The sequence below is a fragment of the Cibotium barometz genome, chromosome 32 (genome assembly GCF_041138505.1).
Source record: "Cibotium barometz isolate CiBa-2024 chromosome 32, ASM4113850v1, whole genome shotgun sequence".
NCBI lineage: Eukaryota > Viridiplantae > Streptophyta > Polypodiopsida > Cyatheales > Cibotiaceae > Cibotium > Cibotium barometz.
The window spans coordinates 10,401,405-10,417,764 of NC_141077.1; the positions used below are offsets into that span (position 1 = coordinate 10,401,405).

General features: G+C 46.8%; 1 protein-coding gene across 3 annotated transcripts in view; it reads right to left on the minus strand.

The window, feature by feature from the left end:
- LOC147619801 (serine/threonine-protein kinase BSK1-like) overlaps positions 1 to 15,617 on the minus strand; it is a 113,178-nt gene extending 97,561 nt beyond the window's left edge. For 2 of the 3 annotated variants that reach the window (XM_086825639.1, XM_086825638.1), the window contains exons 1-3: positions 15,125 to 15,613; positions 14,680 to 14,900; positions 9,959 to 10,094 (exon numbers count right to left, since the gene is read on the minus strand). In XM_086825639.1, the coding sequence (XP_086681765.1) occupies positions 9,959 to 10,094; positions 14,680 to 14,900; positions 15,125 to 15,197 (430 nt within the window). In that variant the 5' untranslated portion in view covers positions 15,198 to 15,613. Of the gene's footprint in view, positions 1 to 9,958; positions 10,095 to 14,679; positions 14,901 to 15,124 lie in introns of all 3 variants that reach the window. The other variant, XM_086825637.1, reaches the window with a different exon arrangement.
- Between the last annotated feature and the right edge of the window lie 743 nt (positions 15,618 to 16,360).

Here is a 16,360-nt window from a genome sequence, read left to right on the forward strand (position 1 = left end):
GTGAAGCAAGCTCGCATGGCTGCGTGCTCATGGAGCAGATTGTTTTCTCTTGCTAGAAAGGAACAGTGGGAACTACAGCTATGGGCATCTCTATGTTGACAGATGTTTCATGAGGGAACAGGTAACTAGATGTATGCCGTTGTTGGCGAGGAAACATGTTTTTGGGTTTCTCCAGGAGATAGGTCACATGCAGGCAGAAGGTACAGGAGTGGACACATGTTTGGTACAGCCTTGCTACTGACAAGACAGGGGTCGGGGAATCCATGACAGAGATGGATAGTACCCTTGGATGGTAGAGAGGGTTTGTACAGGTGTGTCAACTGTATGGTATGCTGTGCTGTGATACTCTTTTGAGAGACAGTTGGGAGTCTGTGTTGTGATACAGGAGCACTGGATATGTCAGGGTGTGATGCTGTTCATAGTGTGAGAGGCTATGGATGGTTGTGGCAGCCTTGATCATGGGAGAAAGCTTCTGTATGCAGACTCAATGTGAGAAGAGTCTTTCGATATGAACAATGGCTGGACTTGTTCGTGGATGCCGTGTGGACAAGAAGCCAGATGCAGGTTCTTTGCAGGCTTCAGGAGTTCTACTGGGACGGCTGAATTACCAGCCTTATATTGTAATCAAAGCTCTTAAAATCAATTAAAGAAATACCGCAAGGGGCGCCACTGCGATTTGGGGCCAATCGGTGTCCGTGTACTATTTGCAGGAGCACTCTAGCTCCCCCTGTTTGTTTTCCTTTTCTAGGTCCTCAATGGTGTTGAAGTGTTTTATGTGCAAATGTTTGTTCCACCGCCCTTTGCTTTATCTGAAGGCCGGTTTACAAGGTGCCGTTGCCGGGACACATCGTCGACTTTCTCAAGGAGGCGAGTCCGTGGTTGCTTTGGTCGGGACAATCGCCAACTTTCCTAAGGGGGCGAGCTCGTGGTTGTCTCATGAGAGTCACATCAAAAGCTTCAACATGAGGAAAGTGAAAAGGAAGTGCAGGACACAGGACAGGATTTTGTGTCTGCCTATATGAGGTGAAGAGCAAGAGCTGAAGATGAAGCTCAGGAGAAAAGACACCAAGGACAAGAAGTAGTCGGCCAGGAACAAGAAGCAGTTGAAGTATTATGGTGCAAAACATTCGACAGTTAGTCACCGGTCGTATCTTCATAGAGGCTTCATGGGTTCGGAAGACAGTTTCTCTCTATGTTAGTGGTAATCTACTATGCTTCATCGAGGACTTGTGCTTATCACTTGGGTGGAGTGCAAGCAGGTTTTGGGTGCCTGAGGATGTATCAGATGAGGCTCAGATGGAAGTGGAGGAACTTGACGAGGTTCTTATTCCTGAGCATATACTGGCACATAAGGAAAGAAAGGTACAGGGTAAGGTTTCCCGTCGCTATCCTGTGAAGTTCAAGAGCTGTTCATTGATGGATATGAAGTGGATGGAGGAGGTTCACTGATGGATGCGAAGTGGATGGAGGAGGGTGACTTAGCAGATTCACCTCAGGAGTTGCAGCTTTATCTTGATACCTATGAGTTGGAGTCGACTCTTGTTACGGCTCATTCAGGTTCAGCAGAGCATAGGTCTGGAGCATTGCCTGATGCTCAAGAGGGGGGTAGCACCTCCGCTCCCTTGTTGTTACAGACAGGCTCATTTGTTATCTAGGAGTCGCTTGGTGACATCTTTGTATTCACCCGAAGGTACTGAGGCTGACAGTACATCTGCTTATGGGACTTCTATGATATTGTGTACTAGTCACATGAGATGGTAAAGTTGGCAGTCGTGCGCACCTGGAACTATAACTGCAACTATGGCTAACTCTATGGAGGACATAAGTCTTGCGAGCAGTCCTAGAGTTGGTTTGGTTCATGGAAATATGGATCGAACTCTGTTTGTGCATGTATGCATTCACTTTTTGAGGTAGAGGTATTTTTGTATTCTGGTGCCATTGGATCCTGGTACCATTGAGAATACATTGGGAAATACTCTACATTGTGTCATGTGCTGCATGTATGTTGGTATGATACATCAAGTGCTTTATTATGTTCATGGATGCACCACTGGTGGGTGTAACTCTTGCGGGATGGCCATGAGAACATATGTGGGAAAGTACTTGGTAGATGTAGTGTTTGGATGCATTGAGTGCTTTCGTATGCTCATGTTTTACCTTCAGTCGTGGGTCTTGCGGGATGCCCATGGGCGTAAGGCTTGCGAGAAGCCCTTAGACTGTTACTTTGGAGTAGGTAGAGCAACTTGAGGAGCATATTGTTTGCGAATGCATATATGTGTCATGCATATGTGTGCCATATGTAGAATGACGCATGGTTTTGTTTTTGGCTAACACAGTTAACGTGTTTCCATTTGGTTTTAGACTTTTGCTGTAGGTTCTGAAGGAACAAGCAAGAGGACAGTGTGGCTTATTGTGCAGGATGATTGTTCTATCATCCAGATGCATTGGAAGGCCATTGTTTTTGCCATATGGGATATCTTTGCTCATGAGATGCTTTACTGTGCCATTGAGTGCAATCGAGGACGCTTGCCATTTTTCAAGCGGGGGGTATGTCATGACCCTGTGTTTTTCTCTGGACAAGATGCAGATGTGCACGGGCACATGGTGGACAGTGTGAATGGCATCAGGTGGGAGTGAAGATGGAAGCCCATGTGTGGACAACCCCATGTGTGAAAGGGGGCAAGGAGATTTTAGCTTTGAAGGTTTAAAAACCTTTAAAATCATTTATTAAGCCTTTCATTAAAGAAACGTGGCCCTTATGCTATTTTTGGGGCCACGTGTGAGCTTTTTGGTAAAAGAGGGGCTGTTGGGCAGAAAAAAGCAAGGAGGCGCCTATCTTTTGTGTGGGTGTGCTTTTCCAGTCAGGAGGGCTGCTCATCTGGATATTCAGGCGCCTATCTGATGAGGAAGCGTGTGCTTTTCTGGGGAGAGGTGGACTGCATGCTGGCTGCGCACAGAAGAACCCGAGCAGAACTGTACGACTGCTGCAGGACTGTACGGCTGCTGTGCAGGTGCTGTCCACGTGGCAGATCAGACTGCTGCAGGTGCAGATTCAGGCGATGCAGGTACAGGCGGCGCAGGTCAGGTTGCTGCAGATTCAAGGCGGCGCATGTGCAGGTACAGTCCACGTGGCAGAACTGTACGGCTGCTGCAGATTGGTTGGCGGCTGGTCCAGGTGATAGATGCAGGCCTGTATGGACAGCAGAAGGGTACTGCTGGCGGGCTGCGCTACAGGCAATATAGGCGCATCTGGGTGTCTATTTTTGCATGCTTTTTGGAGACTAAAGGGCTGGCTGCTGTGCTGTGCTTCAGAACAGAGACACAGGCCTCCTTTCTCTCTCTTTCTCTCTCTCCCTCTGCTGAAAAGTAGACAAGGGCTGGTTTCTCCTGACACAAAGGTGGACAAGGGCTGGTTTTCCATGAACATAGACATCATGTCGATGGCGTTCAACTGATGGAACTTTCAGCTTCTCTATGCTTTGGTTTGGGACAGTTTATGGGCTGTTTTTGCTTGGCTGCAAATTCAGCAATGTACTTGGATTTCTGGCTACAAGTACAGGTCATGTGGTTATGTTTCTTGGCATGGGAGTGAAGCAAGCTCGCATGGCTGCGTGCTCATGGAGCAGATTGTTTTCTCTTGCTAGAAAGGAACAGTGGGAACTACAGCTATGGGCATCTCTATGTTGACAGATGTTTCATGAGGGAACAGGTAACTAGATGTATGCCGTTGTTGGCGAGGAAACATGTTTTTGGGTTTCTCCAGGAGATAGGTCACATGCAGGCAGAAGGTACAGGAGTGGACACATGTTTGGTACAGCCTTGCTACTGACAAGACAGGGGTCGGGGAATCCATGACAGAGATGGATAGTACCCTTGGATGGTAGAGAGGGTTTGTACAGGTGTGTCAACTGTATGGTATGCTGTGCTGTGATACTCTTTTGAGAGACAGTTGGGAGTCTGTGTTGTGATACAGGAGCACTGGATATGTCAGGGTGTGATGCTGTTCATAGTGTGAGAGGCTATGGATGGTTGTGGCAGCCTTGATCATGGGAGAAAGCTTCTGTATGCAGACTCAATGTGAGAAGAGTCTTTCGATATGAACAATGGCTGGACTTGTTCGTGGATGCCGTGTGGACAAGAAGCCAGATGCAGGTTCTTTGCAGGCTTCAGGAGTTCTACTGGGACGGCTGAATTACCAGCCTTATATTGTAATCAAAGCTCTTAAAATCAATTAAAGAAATACCGCAAGGGGCGCCACTGCGATTTGGGGCCAATCGGTGTCCGTGTACTATTTGCAGGAGCACTCTAGCTCCCCCTGTTTGTTTTCCTTTTCTAGGTCCTCAATGGTGTTGAAGTGTTTTATGTGCAAATGTTTGTTCCACCGCCCTTTGCTTTATCTGAAGGCCGGTTTACAAGGTGCCGTTGCCGGGACACATCGTCGACTTTCTCAAGGAGGCGAGTCCGTGGTTGCTTTGGTCGGGACAATCGCCAACTTTCCTAAGGGGGCGAGCTCGTGGTTGTCTCATGAGAGTCACATCAAAAGCTTCAACATGAGGAAAGTGAAAAGGAAGTGCAGGACACAGGACAGGATTTTGTGTCTGCCTATATGAGGTGAAGAGCAAGAGCTGAAGATGAAGCTCAGGAGAAAAGACACCAAGGACAAGAAGTAGTCGGCCAGGAACAAGAAGCAGTTGAAGTATTATGGTGCAAAACATTCGACAGTTAGTCACCGGTCGTATCTTCATAGAGGCTTCATGGGTTCGGAAGACAGTTTCTCTCTATGTTAGTGGTAATCTACTATGCTTCATCGAGGACTTGTGCTTATCACTTGGGTGGAGTGCAAGCAGGTTTTGGGTGCCTGAGGATGTATCAGATGAGGCTCAGATGGAAGTGGAGGAACTTGACGAGGTTCTTATTCCTGAGCATATACTGGCACATAAGGAAAGAAAGGTACAGGGTAAGGTTTCCCGTCGCTATCCTGTGAAGTTCAAGAGCTGTTCATTGATGGATATGAAGTGGATGGAGGAGGTTCACTGATGGATGCGAAGTGGATGGAGGAGGGTGACTTAGCAGATTCACCTCAGGAGTTGCAGCTTTATCTTGATACCTATGAGTTGGAGTCGACTCTTGTTACGGCTCATTCAGGTTCAGCAGAGCATAGGTCTGGAGCATTGCCTGATGCTCAAGAGGGGGGTAGCACCTCCGCTCCCTTGTTGTTACAGACAGGCTCATTTGTTATCTAGGAGTCGCTTGGTGACATCTTTGTATTCACCCGAAGGTACTGAGGCTGACAGTACATCTGCTTATGGGACTTCTATGATATTGTGTACTAGTCACATGAGATGGTAAAGTTGGCAGTCGTGCGCACCTGGAACTATAACTGCAACTATGGCTAACTCTATGGAGGACATAAGTCTTGCGAGCAGTCCTAGAGTTGGTTTGGTTCATGGAAATATGGATCGAACTCTGTTTGTGCATGTATGCATTCACTTTTTGAGGTAGAGGTATTTTTGTATTCTGGTGCCATTGGATCCTGGTACCATTGAGAATACATTGGGAAATACTCTACATTGTGTCATGTGCTGCATGTATGTTGGTATGATACATCAAGTGCTTTATTATGTTCATGGATGCACCACTGGTGGGTGTAACTCTTGCGGGATGGCCATGAGAACATATGTGGGAAAGTACTTGGTAGATGTAGTGTTTGGATGCATTGAGTGCTTTCGTATGCTCATGTTTTACCTTCAGTCGTGGGTCTTGCGGGATGCCCATGGGCGTAAGGCTTGCGAGAAGCCCTTAGACTGTTACTTTGGAGTAGGTAGAGCAACTTGAGGAGCATATTGTTTGCGAATGCATATATGTGTCATGCATATGTGTGCCATATGTAGAATGACGCATGGTTTTGTTTTTGGCTAACACAGTTAACGTGTTTCCATTTGGTTTTAGACTTTTGCTGTAGGTTCTGAAGGAACAAGCAAGAGGACAGTGTGGCTTATTGTGCAGGATGATTGTTCTATCATCCAGATGCATTGGAAGGCCATTGTTTTTGCCATATGGGATATCTTTGCTCATGAGATGCTTTACTGTGCCATTGAGTGCAATCGAGGACGCTTGCCATTTTTCAAGCGGGGGGTATGTCATGACCCTGTGTTTTTCTCTGGACAAGATGCAGATGTGCACGGGCACATGGTGGACAGTGTGAATGGCATCAGGTGGGAGTGAAGATGGAAGCCCATGTGTGGACAACCCCATGTGTGAAAGGGGGCAAGGAGATTTTAGCTTTGAAGGTTTAAAAACCTTTAAAATCATTTATTAAGCCTTTCATTAAAGAAACGTGGCCCTTATGCTATTTTTGGGGCCACGTGTGAGCTTTTTGGTAAAAGAGGGGCTGTTGGGCAGAAAAAAGCAAGGAGGCGCCTATCTTTTGTGTGGGTGTGCTTTTCCAGTCAGGAGGGCTGCTCATCTGGATATTCAGGCGCCTATCTGATGAGGAAGCGTGTGCTTTTCTGGGGAGAGGTGGACTGCATGCTGGCTGCGCACAGAAGAACCCGAGCAGAACTGTACGACTGCTGCAGGACTGTACGGCTGCTGTGCAGGTGCTGTCCACGTGGCAGATCAGACTGCTGCAGGTGCAGATTCAGGCGATGCAGGTACAGGCGGCGCAGGTCAGGTTGCTGCAGATTCAAGGCGGCGCATGTGCAGGTACAGTCCACGTGGCAGAACTGTACGGCTGCTGCAGATTGGTTGGCGGCTGGTCCAGGTGATAGATGCAGGCCTGTATGGACAGCAGAAGGGTACTGCTGGCGGGCTGCGCTACAGGCAATATAGGCGCATCTGGGTGTCTATTTTTGCATGCTTTTTGGAGACTAAAGGGCTGGCTGCTGTGCTGTGCTTCAGAACAGAGACACAGGCCTCCTTTCTCTCTCTTTCTCTCTCTCCCTCTGCTGAAAAGTAGACAAGGGCTGGTTTCTCCTGACACAAAGGTGGACAAGGGCTGGTTTTCCATGAACATAGACATCATGTCGATGGCGTTCAACTGATGGAACTTTCAGCTTCTCTATGCTTTGGTTTGGGACAGTTTATGGGCTGTTTTTGCTTGGCTGCAAATTCAGCAATGTACTTGGATTTCTGGCTACAAGTACAGGTCATGTGGTTATGTTTCTTGGCATGGGAGTGAAGCAAGCTCGCATGGCTGCGTGCTCATGGAGCAGATTGTTTTCTCTTGCTAGAAAGGAACAGTGGGAACTACAGCTATGGGCATCTCTATGTTGACAGATGTTTCATGAGGGAACAGGTAACTAGATGTATGCCGTTGTTGGCGAGGAAACATGTTTTTGGGTTTCTCCAGGAGATAGGTCACATGCAGGCAGAAGGTACAGGAGTGGACACATGTTTGGTACAGCCTTGCTACTGACAAGACAGGGGTCGGGGAATCCATGACAGAGATGGATAGTACCCTTGGATGGTAGAGAGGGTTTGTACAGGTGTGTCAACTGTATGGTATGCTGTGCTGTGATACTCTTTTGAGAGACAGTTGGGAGTCTGTGTTGTGATACAGGAGCACTGGATATGTCAGGGTGTGATGCTGTTCATAGTGTGAGAGGCTATGGATGGTTGTGGCAGCCTTGATCATGGGAGAAAGCTTCTGTATGCAGACTCAATGTGAGAAGAGTCTTTCGATATGAACAATGGCTGGACTTGTTCGTGGATGCCGTGTGGACAAGAAGCCAGATGCAGGTTCTTTGCAGGCTTCAGGAGTTCTACTGGGACGGCTGAATTACCAGCCTTATATTGTAATCAAAGCTCTTAAAATCAATTAAAGAAATACCGCAAGGGGCGCCACTGCGATTTGGGGCCAATCGGTGTCCGTGTACTATTTGCAGGAGCACTCTAGCTCCCCCTGTTTGTTTTCCTTTTCTAGGTCCTCAATGGTGTTGAAGTGTTTTATGTGCAAATGTTTGTTCCACCGCCCTTTGCTTTATCTGAAGGCCGGTTTACACTTTGTGACACTTTTTGTGTGAGGATCCCACAAAGGTCAGTTATGCCCAACAGTGGGCCTAGTTCCATGGAGGCATCTAGTGCTCCATCATAGGTGGATGAGATTCCACGGAGGCACTCGATCCCTTGATTCTTGTAATCATAAGGAAATCCACCTGTATTATGGACTGTAGACCATGGATGCGGAGATGGTGACATTTATACTTCCTACCGAGTGGAAGTGAACCTCTTGTTGAGGAGGACGTGTGTTTGTCTTCAGGGACATGTGAGGACAGTGGAATGGACACACAGTGGTATGGGAGTGGAGTTGATTACTTGCCCCAAGGTTAGACTCAACGTTAAACCTTTAGTCAATCACATTTCTTGCTTTTGTGAGAAAGGTTTTATGTAGTCCCAAAGTTTCAGATATTGGTCTAGCTTCGTGAGGGTTTGGGGGTTCTTTTCTCTTGCAAGCTTTCAAGTCCATGTTGTGGGATCTCCACTAGAAACTTCCATGGGAACACATTCTATGTGAGTAAGCCTCTGCCATACCAGAAGCAAGTTGGGAATGGATTTGCTTCTTTCATCTTTGCGGAGAAAGCTCTATTCAATCACAAGAAGGGCCTCAAGGTAGCTAAGACTAATTCTCGTGGAAGGGAGGAATTTACAGCCAAAAGACGCAAAAAAGTAACACAACCTGCTCATACTTGAAGCGATTAGGAACAAGGTTTCAGTCTAGCCCTTCGTTGTTTGGGTTGCTGACAAAGGGGGTCTCGTGATCAGAATGTTGTACTCCTAGGTACCTGCCCATGCATATTTGGTTGTGCTAGAGAATTTTCCTCGTGCATGGATCCATGTATCACATGGTGTAACCAGCATGGCTTTGAGAGAGAGCTATTAGCCGCTTTCACCATCACTGGTAGTGTGCATAGGTCTATGCATGAGGCGGGAAAGTTGGTACAACTTATCATGGGTGTATAGGTTGATTCAATTAACTCATGGCCATACAAACGTGTGCTCTAGGTAAAGTACACAAAACAAAGTGCAAACGGGAGGCACTAGCAACTTTGTAGCACGCACTGGCACAGAGAGTTTGGCAAAGGGCTCGATTGTGCAGTGGATTGGAGCTAGGGTTGTCCTTAGTGTGGGACTCGTTACATTTCAATTTTGTGTCCAACTCCGACCTTCATGTCTGGATGGAATTGGATAGATAAACAAGTTACCTCTTCGGAATTCTGTCATTTTGTGATTAAGGGATGTGCTAACCCACAGTTAGGGTTAGGGCTTAGCTAGGTGTGGGGCTCATAGGACCCACCCAAGGGATAAGGGCTAGCAAGGATGAGGTCTAGATTGGCCTAGGAAGAATAAAAGGCTAACTAGAGGCTAATTATGTTTAAGGACTTAATAATAAATGCACTGAGCCAAATATAACATGGTTATTACTATATAAGTAAGTTCACGCTCACTTATGAGTATATGATGTACCCACGTGGAACGAGAGTCTCCAAGGCATGCAAGACATCACGGCCAGAGTAGTTGCAAGCAAGCATGCGGATTGGTAGTATCATGTATGGGATGCCAGGGCAGCTGTCGAGGCTTGGCTAAATCGCGGCAAACCGACCTCTAGCTTGGGGATGGTTCCGGAAGGAAGCCTATGGCTGGGAGGAGAGTCATGAGCGACAATCTACCGCGGTCTCATCAATCCAGATTCAATGCATACTATTCCTAACCCTAAATAGGGTTTCTACGTATGTGGTCCTAACAAGCACCATACCAAAAATTTTGTGGCCCAAGATTGTTTCGCAATTTAAATGGGACAACCCATTGCACTCGGTATTCAGGCCTACATTTAAACACACATCCAAATTTGAATTTATATGCCACAACAATACAACCATTACAGTTTTTTTTTTAGTTATTTTCTAAGAAAACAGAGTATCAAAGTTGAGCAATGCAACTTACTACTACTAATACTTACAATGAAAAAGATGCCTCGCGAGGGTTTCATTGGGCATGTACTCGGCAACTAGATAGCGTTCATCACCCTCATAACAGCAACCAATCAGATTGACCATTCTATCAGAACGAACTTGCCCCACGCTGAAAGCTTCATCCTGCCACACATATCCATAAAAATGAAAGAACGCATAAAAGCAGGTTACCTTTCAGACTAGATGCACACAAACCCATCAATGATACAATGTAAGGAACATTTGTTAAAATCAGCTACAAACCCATCTATTGTTGGAATTAATCTCCCTCCTCGTGGGCTGTCTGACACATGGCAGTTTGTCCTCTATCCCATATGCATGGGCAGGCAGCCATTTCCTGGTGGTTATATCTCTGAGAGACTCTGACAGTACTCCTCTCTCTCACCCCAGTACCTTTAAGGGGTGGAGAGAGACGCCCTAGCTAGGCGGCAGTGGGGTGGGGACCCCTCTGTACCCGAGTGTCCCTATCAGGGCCAACAGTGGTACCAGAGAAGGCATGCGTGGGTACTGTACAAGGTGCTTGCTGCACCTCTTGGTGTCTGTGTGATCTTGGCAGCACATTCGCCTGGTTTGTTGCGGCACCTGCATGTGTGCCTATGCTCATTGCTAGGAGGTTGATCCTTGCCTGGTGGCACTGTAGGCGGGTGTCAGAATTAATCTCCGTCCTCGTGGGCTGACATGGCAGTTTGTCCTATATCCCATATGCATGGGCAGGCGGCTGGTTCTGGTGGTTATATCTCTTACGGGCCTTTCCCTGGCTAGGGGGCAGCGGGGTGGGGTCCCCTCTGTACCCGAGGGCTGAGGGTCCCTATCAGGGCCAACATCTATGATACATTGCAAGTGGCTCCATTGAAAAACTGTTGTGAGCGAATGAGGCTGCCATGGGGACCAACCTGCATAGTGATCAAAGGGAGGCCTCCCACCGAGCTGATTATCAAGATAGGGTCCCTTTTGTCTCAGAGAAAGAAGCCATCGACGCACTGTCCAGGGGATCGGCAGTGGGGAGAGAAGCCAGTCGTGGGGGATGGCTGAGTCCATGTCTCGCAACACATGATGGAGGCTCTACACGAACCCTTGAGAGGTGCTACTGTTGGGTCCTCTCGCATTAAGACGGAACTCTTCAAGTCCCCAGAGTCTGAGCTGAGCCACAGCAAAAACTACCTCAAGAGTATTGGGATCGGACCCCAATAGATGGCCCCGGTCGGAGCGGAGGGCACACCAAGTGCGGTCCCAACCCTGTCGTCAAAGGAGGTATTGAGCTCTCTCAAGGGATCAGCAGAGAAGAACCACCACACATCAGGAGTCCAGGGGCCAACCCGGGACGAGAGCTGAGATGAAATGTGCCTCGAGAAAATCCCTCCAGGGCTCTAGCCTCTGCCCCAGGTTGGAGACCCCGCACTATCAGCTTGCCTAAAAGCTAATAGTGGCTAAACAAGCTCGCGCCAAGGCCCACGCGGACCTACCGTCTCTTTCTGACCAAAGAAAGTTTCAGATCAACCATTGTACATGGCATGCCCAATGGCATTGGTCCCTAGTGTTCACACCATGGCACTTGAGATAATCTGCCACCAGAGCAATGTGGCACCTTGCAAGGCTATGCGGACAAGATAAAGTGGGAAAGCAAAAGATCCATCCACTGCTGCCAGAGTGGCAAATTTTTCCCATCTCCGAGTGGTAACCACATCACCATTCGAGACTTCCTTGGAAGGTTTGACTTTGCTCCTCATGGACCATGTGGGAGGTATCCGAGACCCTTCCATGGAGAAAAAACCCATGATGGGCTGGATGCCTTGCTGATTCACACCTGTCCAAAACAAATTGCACGTGATAAAAATAGCAGCACTATTTTTTGAAATTTAAAAAAAAACCACATTAGCATTAATTTAAAGCAGACTAGGGGATCCTGAAATTCCGGTTCCTTGAAGTTTATTTCTGTGAAGGTCACGAAAGGAAATGGTTCCATTATGACAGTGAATGTCAGCTTGATTTTTGTGGAGCCAATCCATTCCAAGGATCCCGTCGAAAACTCCCAAAGGTATAACTCTGAACTGACAGTCAGTTAAATTTCCATCTAGATTGAACTGAATACGATCTGTCTCAAGGTGAGTGAAAAGAATCTTCCCACTGGCCAATTCAACTTGCATAGGTTCCCTGATTTTTGCTCTAAGACTAGCTTACGCAAGCATCCTGGCGAAATGAAAGAATGAGTACTGCCTGAATCAATCAAAAGCTTAAAAGGTTTACCCTGATACTCAGCTGGGGTATGGATGACTGAGAATTGGCGATTTGGCTCTTGGTTTTCAATTGTTGCATAAATCTGTCCTCTTTCCTCTTCCACTACTTCTGCTATTGTGACTGCTTTGGCTGCTGCAGTCTGAGGCAGAACTCCTTCTCTTTGGTTGCCCCAATTCTGGGAAGGAGTTCTGAGGCTACTCTGGACAGAGGCAGATGGCTGAGCTGGAGTTCTCCTGGGATTGCCCTGATTTTGACGAGATGGACCCTGATTTGACTGATAGGAAGGAGCTGGTCTCAGCACTCTCGGTCCTTGACTTTCCTGTCCCCTTGACATGGCAGGAGTCGGGCAGTCATTCAGCTAGTGACCAAAACCCTGACATCCAAAACACCGGTTCTCACTTCTGAGCTCATCCCTCTAAATCCTTGAGAGGTAGGGCTCCTGAGAAAGTGTTATGTGGAAAGGGTCTTCCTTCACTTCTGAATCTCCCAGTATCCTGATTCTGAATTAGGTCTTGCTGCCTCTTTGGGGGTGGAAAGTTTGAAGTACTTCCCAGGGTTTGGAATCTTTTAAAATTTGAGGGTGCAGGCTTTGGCGAGACCTTAACTACAAAGGCTTTGGCAAAGTCCTTTGCCATTCTTATTGCTTCAAGTTTCAACCATTAAGACAGGTTTGGCCTTCTTCACTCGTGGCTCTGCACTAGATTGAGGGCGCTCTGCCCTTGTGCACACCCATGTATGGGTAATTGGCTGCGCATATGTTGATTGGCTATGTGGATGCACAAAGACCGCAATGCTATGGGTTTGCTGCAAAAAATAGCAGCTATTTTTTGAAATTTAAAAAAAAAACACATTAGCATTGATTTAAAGCTGCACATAGCCAATCAACATATGCGCAGCCAATTACCCATACATGGGTGTGCACAAGGGTGGAGCGCCCTCAATCTAGTGCAGAGCCACGCATGGGTGCACAAAGACCGCAGTGCTATGGGTTTGCTGCAAATAGGTGCTATCACCTAGCACAATCCAAAACGCTTGCAAAACTGCATACGCATCCAAGCAGCACATACATGGTGGCTATGCAAAGAGGCCAGCTGAGCCCTTACATTGCAAAAGCACACAAGTGTACAACTTTCCTGCCATACACATGCACAAAGACCACAGTGCTATGGGTTTGCTGCAAATAGGTGCTATCACCTTTGCAAAACTGCATGCGCATCCAAGCAGCACATACACGGTGGCTATGCAAAGAGACCAGCTGAACCCCTACGTTTGCAAAAGCACACAAGCGTAGAACTTTCCCGCCATACACATGCACATTCAGGAAAAAAGAACACCTGCCCAGTCCACAAATATGCCGACACAAAGCACCCCTCTTTCTCCCCGGCACAAAAAATCAGCATTAAAATCTTGAAGGCACCATTGGAAATTAGAGTCTAATGTCAACAACGGAGATGGCCAGGACACTAACCATAAGCAGCAATTGCATGGAGTACCCAAGTTGCTCTGATACCAACTGAAACAGCCTTTTAACCACTTCTTGCAAAGAGAATACAAACACAGAACCACAGTGTAGAAATAACCAACAGGCTCACCTTCCTTGAGGCTAGACCAAGACCAAGCCATGCCCAAACTCCAGTGTCCCATGACACCAAATAAGTATGTGGCTAAAACACTACCTAGGCTTGCTTGGGTCTTGATCTCCAAGGTATCCTTCCTGTCAGGGATACAATTTATGAGCTAATGACTCAATTATATAGGCTTGGGTTATAATAAAACTAATTCTATTAATAAATAGGTCCTTTTAAACTAGCCCGTGCAGTAAGTGACCCATAAGTCACTTATAAACTTTAGTGTCCCTATCCAGGGCTGCCCACAGGTATTGGGAACAGGGCATGGCGTTATTCCTGCATCTACCAGAGGCTTGGAGATAAACTCAGAGAGGCCAGAGACGACAGGGAAACCAGTCACATACTGCTTACATCATTTTCCAGAACTTGGCCAGACCAGATGCTGAGGAGAGCACTCGACAAGTGCACGAATTGAGAGGCTCCCACCACACGGAGACCTGTAGCTGCTCCCTGGAACAAGGGCACAAACCAATAATGGTTGGAACCACATCAACGGAGGAGAATCAAAGACCTGCTCCTTAGATGCACAGAGGAATTAGCACACAGCCCCTCAAAACACAAGATTCCCAGGTGTTACAACCCATTGCCTTGACAAAGAGCCCTCCGAAAGGATCATATGGAGAAAATTCAAAAAGCTGCAAGCTAATGCTAATGAGCGGGGGGAGGGAATTTATTTTTTTTCCTTATGGTCGTTTTTCGAAAAGTAAATGACACGATAATGGAAATGTGCTAAAACTTTAGACAAAGAAATAACTAAAATATGCTCTTGAAAAACTCAAGACCCAAAACAAAGAACTGGATAAATACAAAACTCTCTATGATCTAGGGATGAAACATAAACTTACGGCAAATTGCCTTGGATCAGGCCAGGCCGTTTTGGGAAACCTCTTCACTGCAATCCAACGATTGCTTTCCACGTGCCCCTTGAACACAACATTGGGCGCCCTCTCCCCCCCTTCTGATACAATATTCTCGTGGCTGAAACCACTGGTTGCTGCTCTCAGCTGCTCTAAAGAAAACTCTCTGAATGAAGGAACCGACTCTGCCTCGTTTGACTGGGGCTTCTCTGCAGAAAGCAAAATACAAAAAAACCCCAAAAAGCGGGGTCAAAAAAAAAATCAGTAAAAATCTCCTCAAAGCTTAACATCACGCACTGATCAGAAGCATTTTTGAGGCAAATCGAGCAATCAGAAGAGGTAATATCGAGTTTAATACCAGATCGCGAATCAAACACATACAGATCGCATATGTTTTCACAGCAGAGCTAGGGTTTCATTAGATTACAGTTACCTGGCTCCAGAAGCTCTTCATCTCCTGGCAATGGCGGGCTGACCTCGTTGTGCCGTGATAAGCAGGATCCCATGGTCTGTGTATGTTACAGAGCCTCCTCACTGAGCTGAAGAGAAATCATGGCTTTGTGCACAAGAAAAACTTACAGAGCGCGGTCCTTTCGAGGTAAATATTGTGATCGACCACATGCCTGGGCAGCCATAACTTAAGAACCATAAAATGAAAAGAGGAATTGATATGGAGCTCTCTTTTTTCGCTACGGCGTCGAGAAGCCCGCAAGAGTGAGAGAGGGAGCGAAAAGAGGCAGGGAGAAGTCTGGTTGCCGCCTGCTATGGGCTTGTCGCCAGGTAGCTGCTTAGTTGTACAATTTAGTCTAAGTTTTTTTACTCCTTGCCGCACGTGCAAGCATCTCGCACGCATGTGTGTGATGTATGGGATAGATTCCTCACTCTCTCTCTCTAGCAAAGATTCCGCTCCTCTCTCTCTCTCTCTCTCTCTCTCACACACACACACACACACGCACACATTTGTAATGGTCCATGAATGCAAACCCTATAACTATGAATGGACGGTTAAATGCACACTAGCCCTCAAGAATAGACATCCTATAAGACATTGCATCCTAATTTAGGAATGCCTTTTTTTGTTGGGAAGGCGGATACATAGCATCTACTCAACAAGCGTTGCCTAGGGACTACATGACAGAATGCCTTTTTTGGCACACACACACACGCTTTATTTTCTTCTTCTTTTTAGTTTGGCAAATCAGAAAGTATGAACTCACACACACTTTATTCGCCCCTTTGTGCAGTGAGGGGGAGGGATGGGAACCCACATTCAGGAGGATAAAGGGTGCCACCTTAGACACCTAGCTATTGTCCCCACCCCCAACTTCTAAATGTCTTTGACATGCCTTAGCTTCTATATCAATGTTTAACCTCCCTTACGACCCGATAGCTCAAAAAGCTCTTTTCATGACATTCACCAACCAATCACACTGGAACACGATATGTAGTTACGTTACCATCCCATACCAATGTCCATTATCTCAATTTTCAGAGTGTTTAACAATTCATCTAGCATGATGTTCATGATTAACCTCACTCCATGGTAATATCCTCTCCTTCCCTGAGCCCTTGTCCTCCATTCCTCTCATTCATTCACCTCAAACTAGTACATCAATTAGTCTGGCTCACAACCTCATGAGATCAGCTAAAAGTCCCCATCTGATTTTAA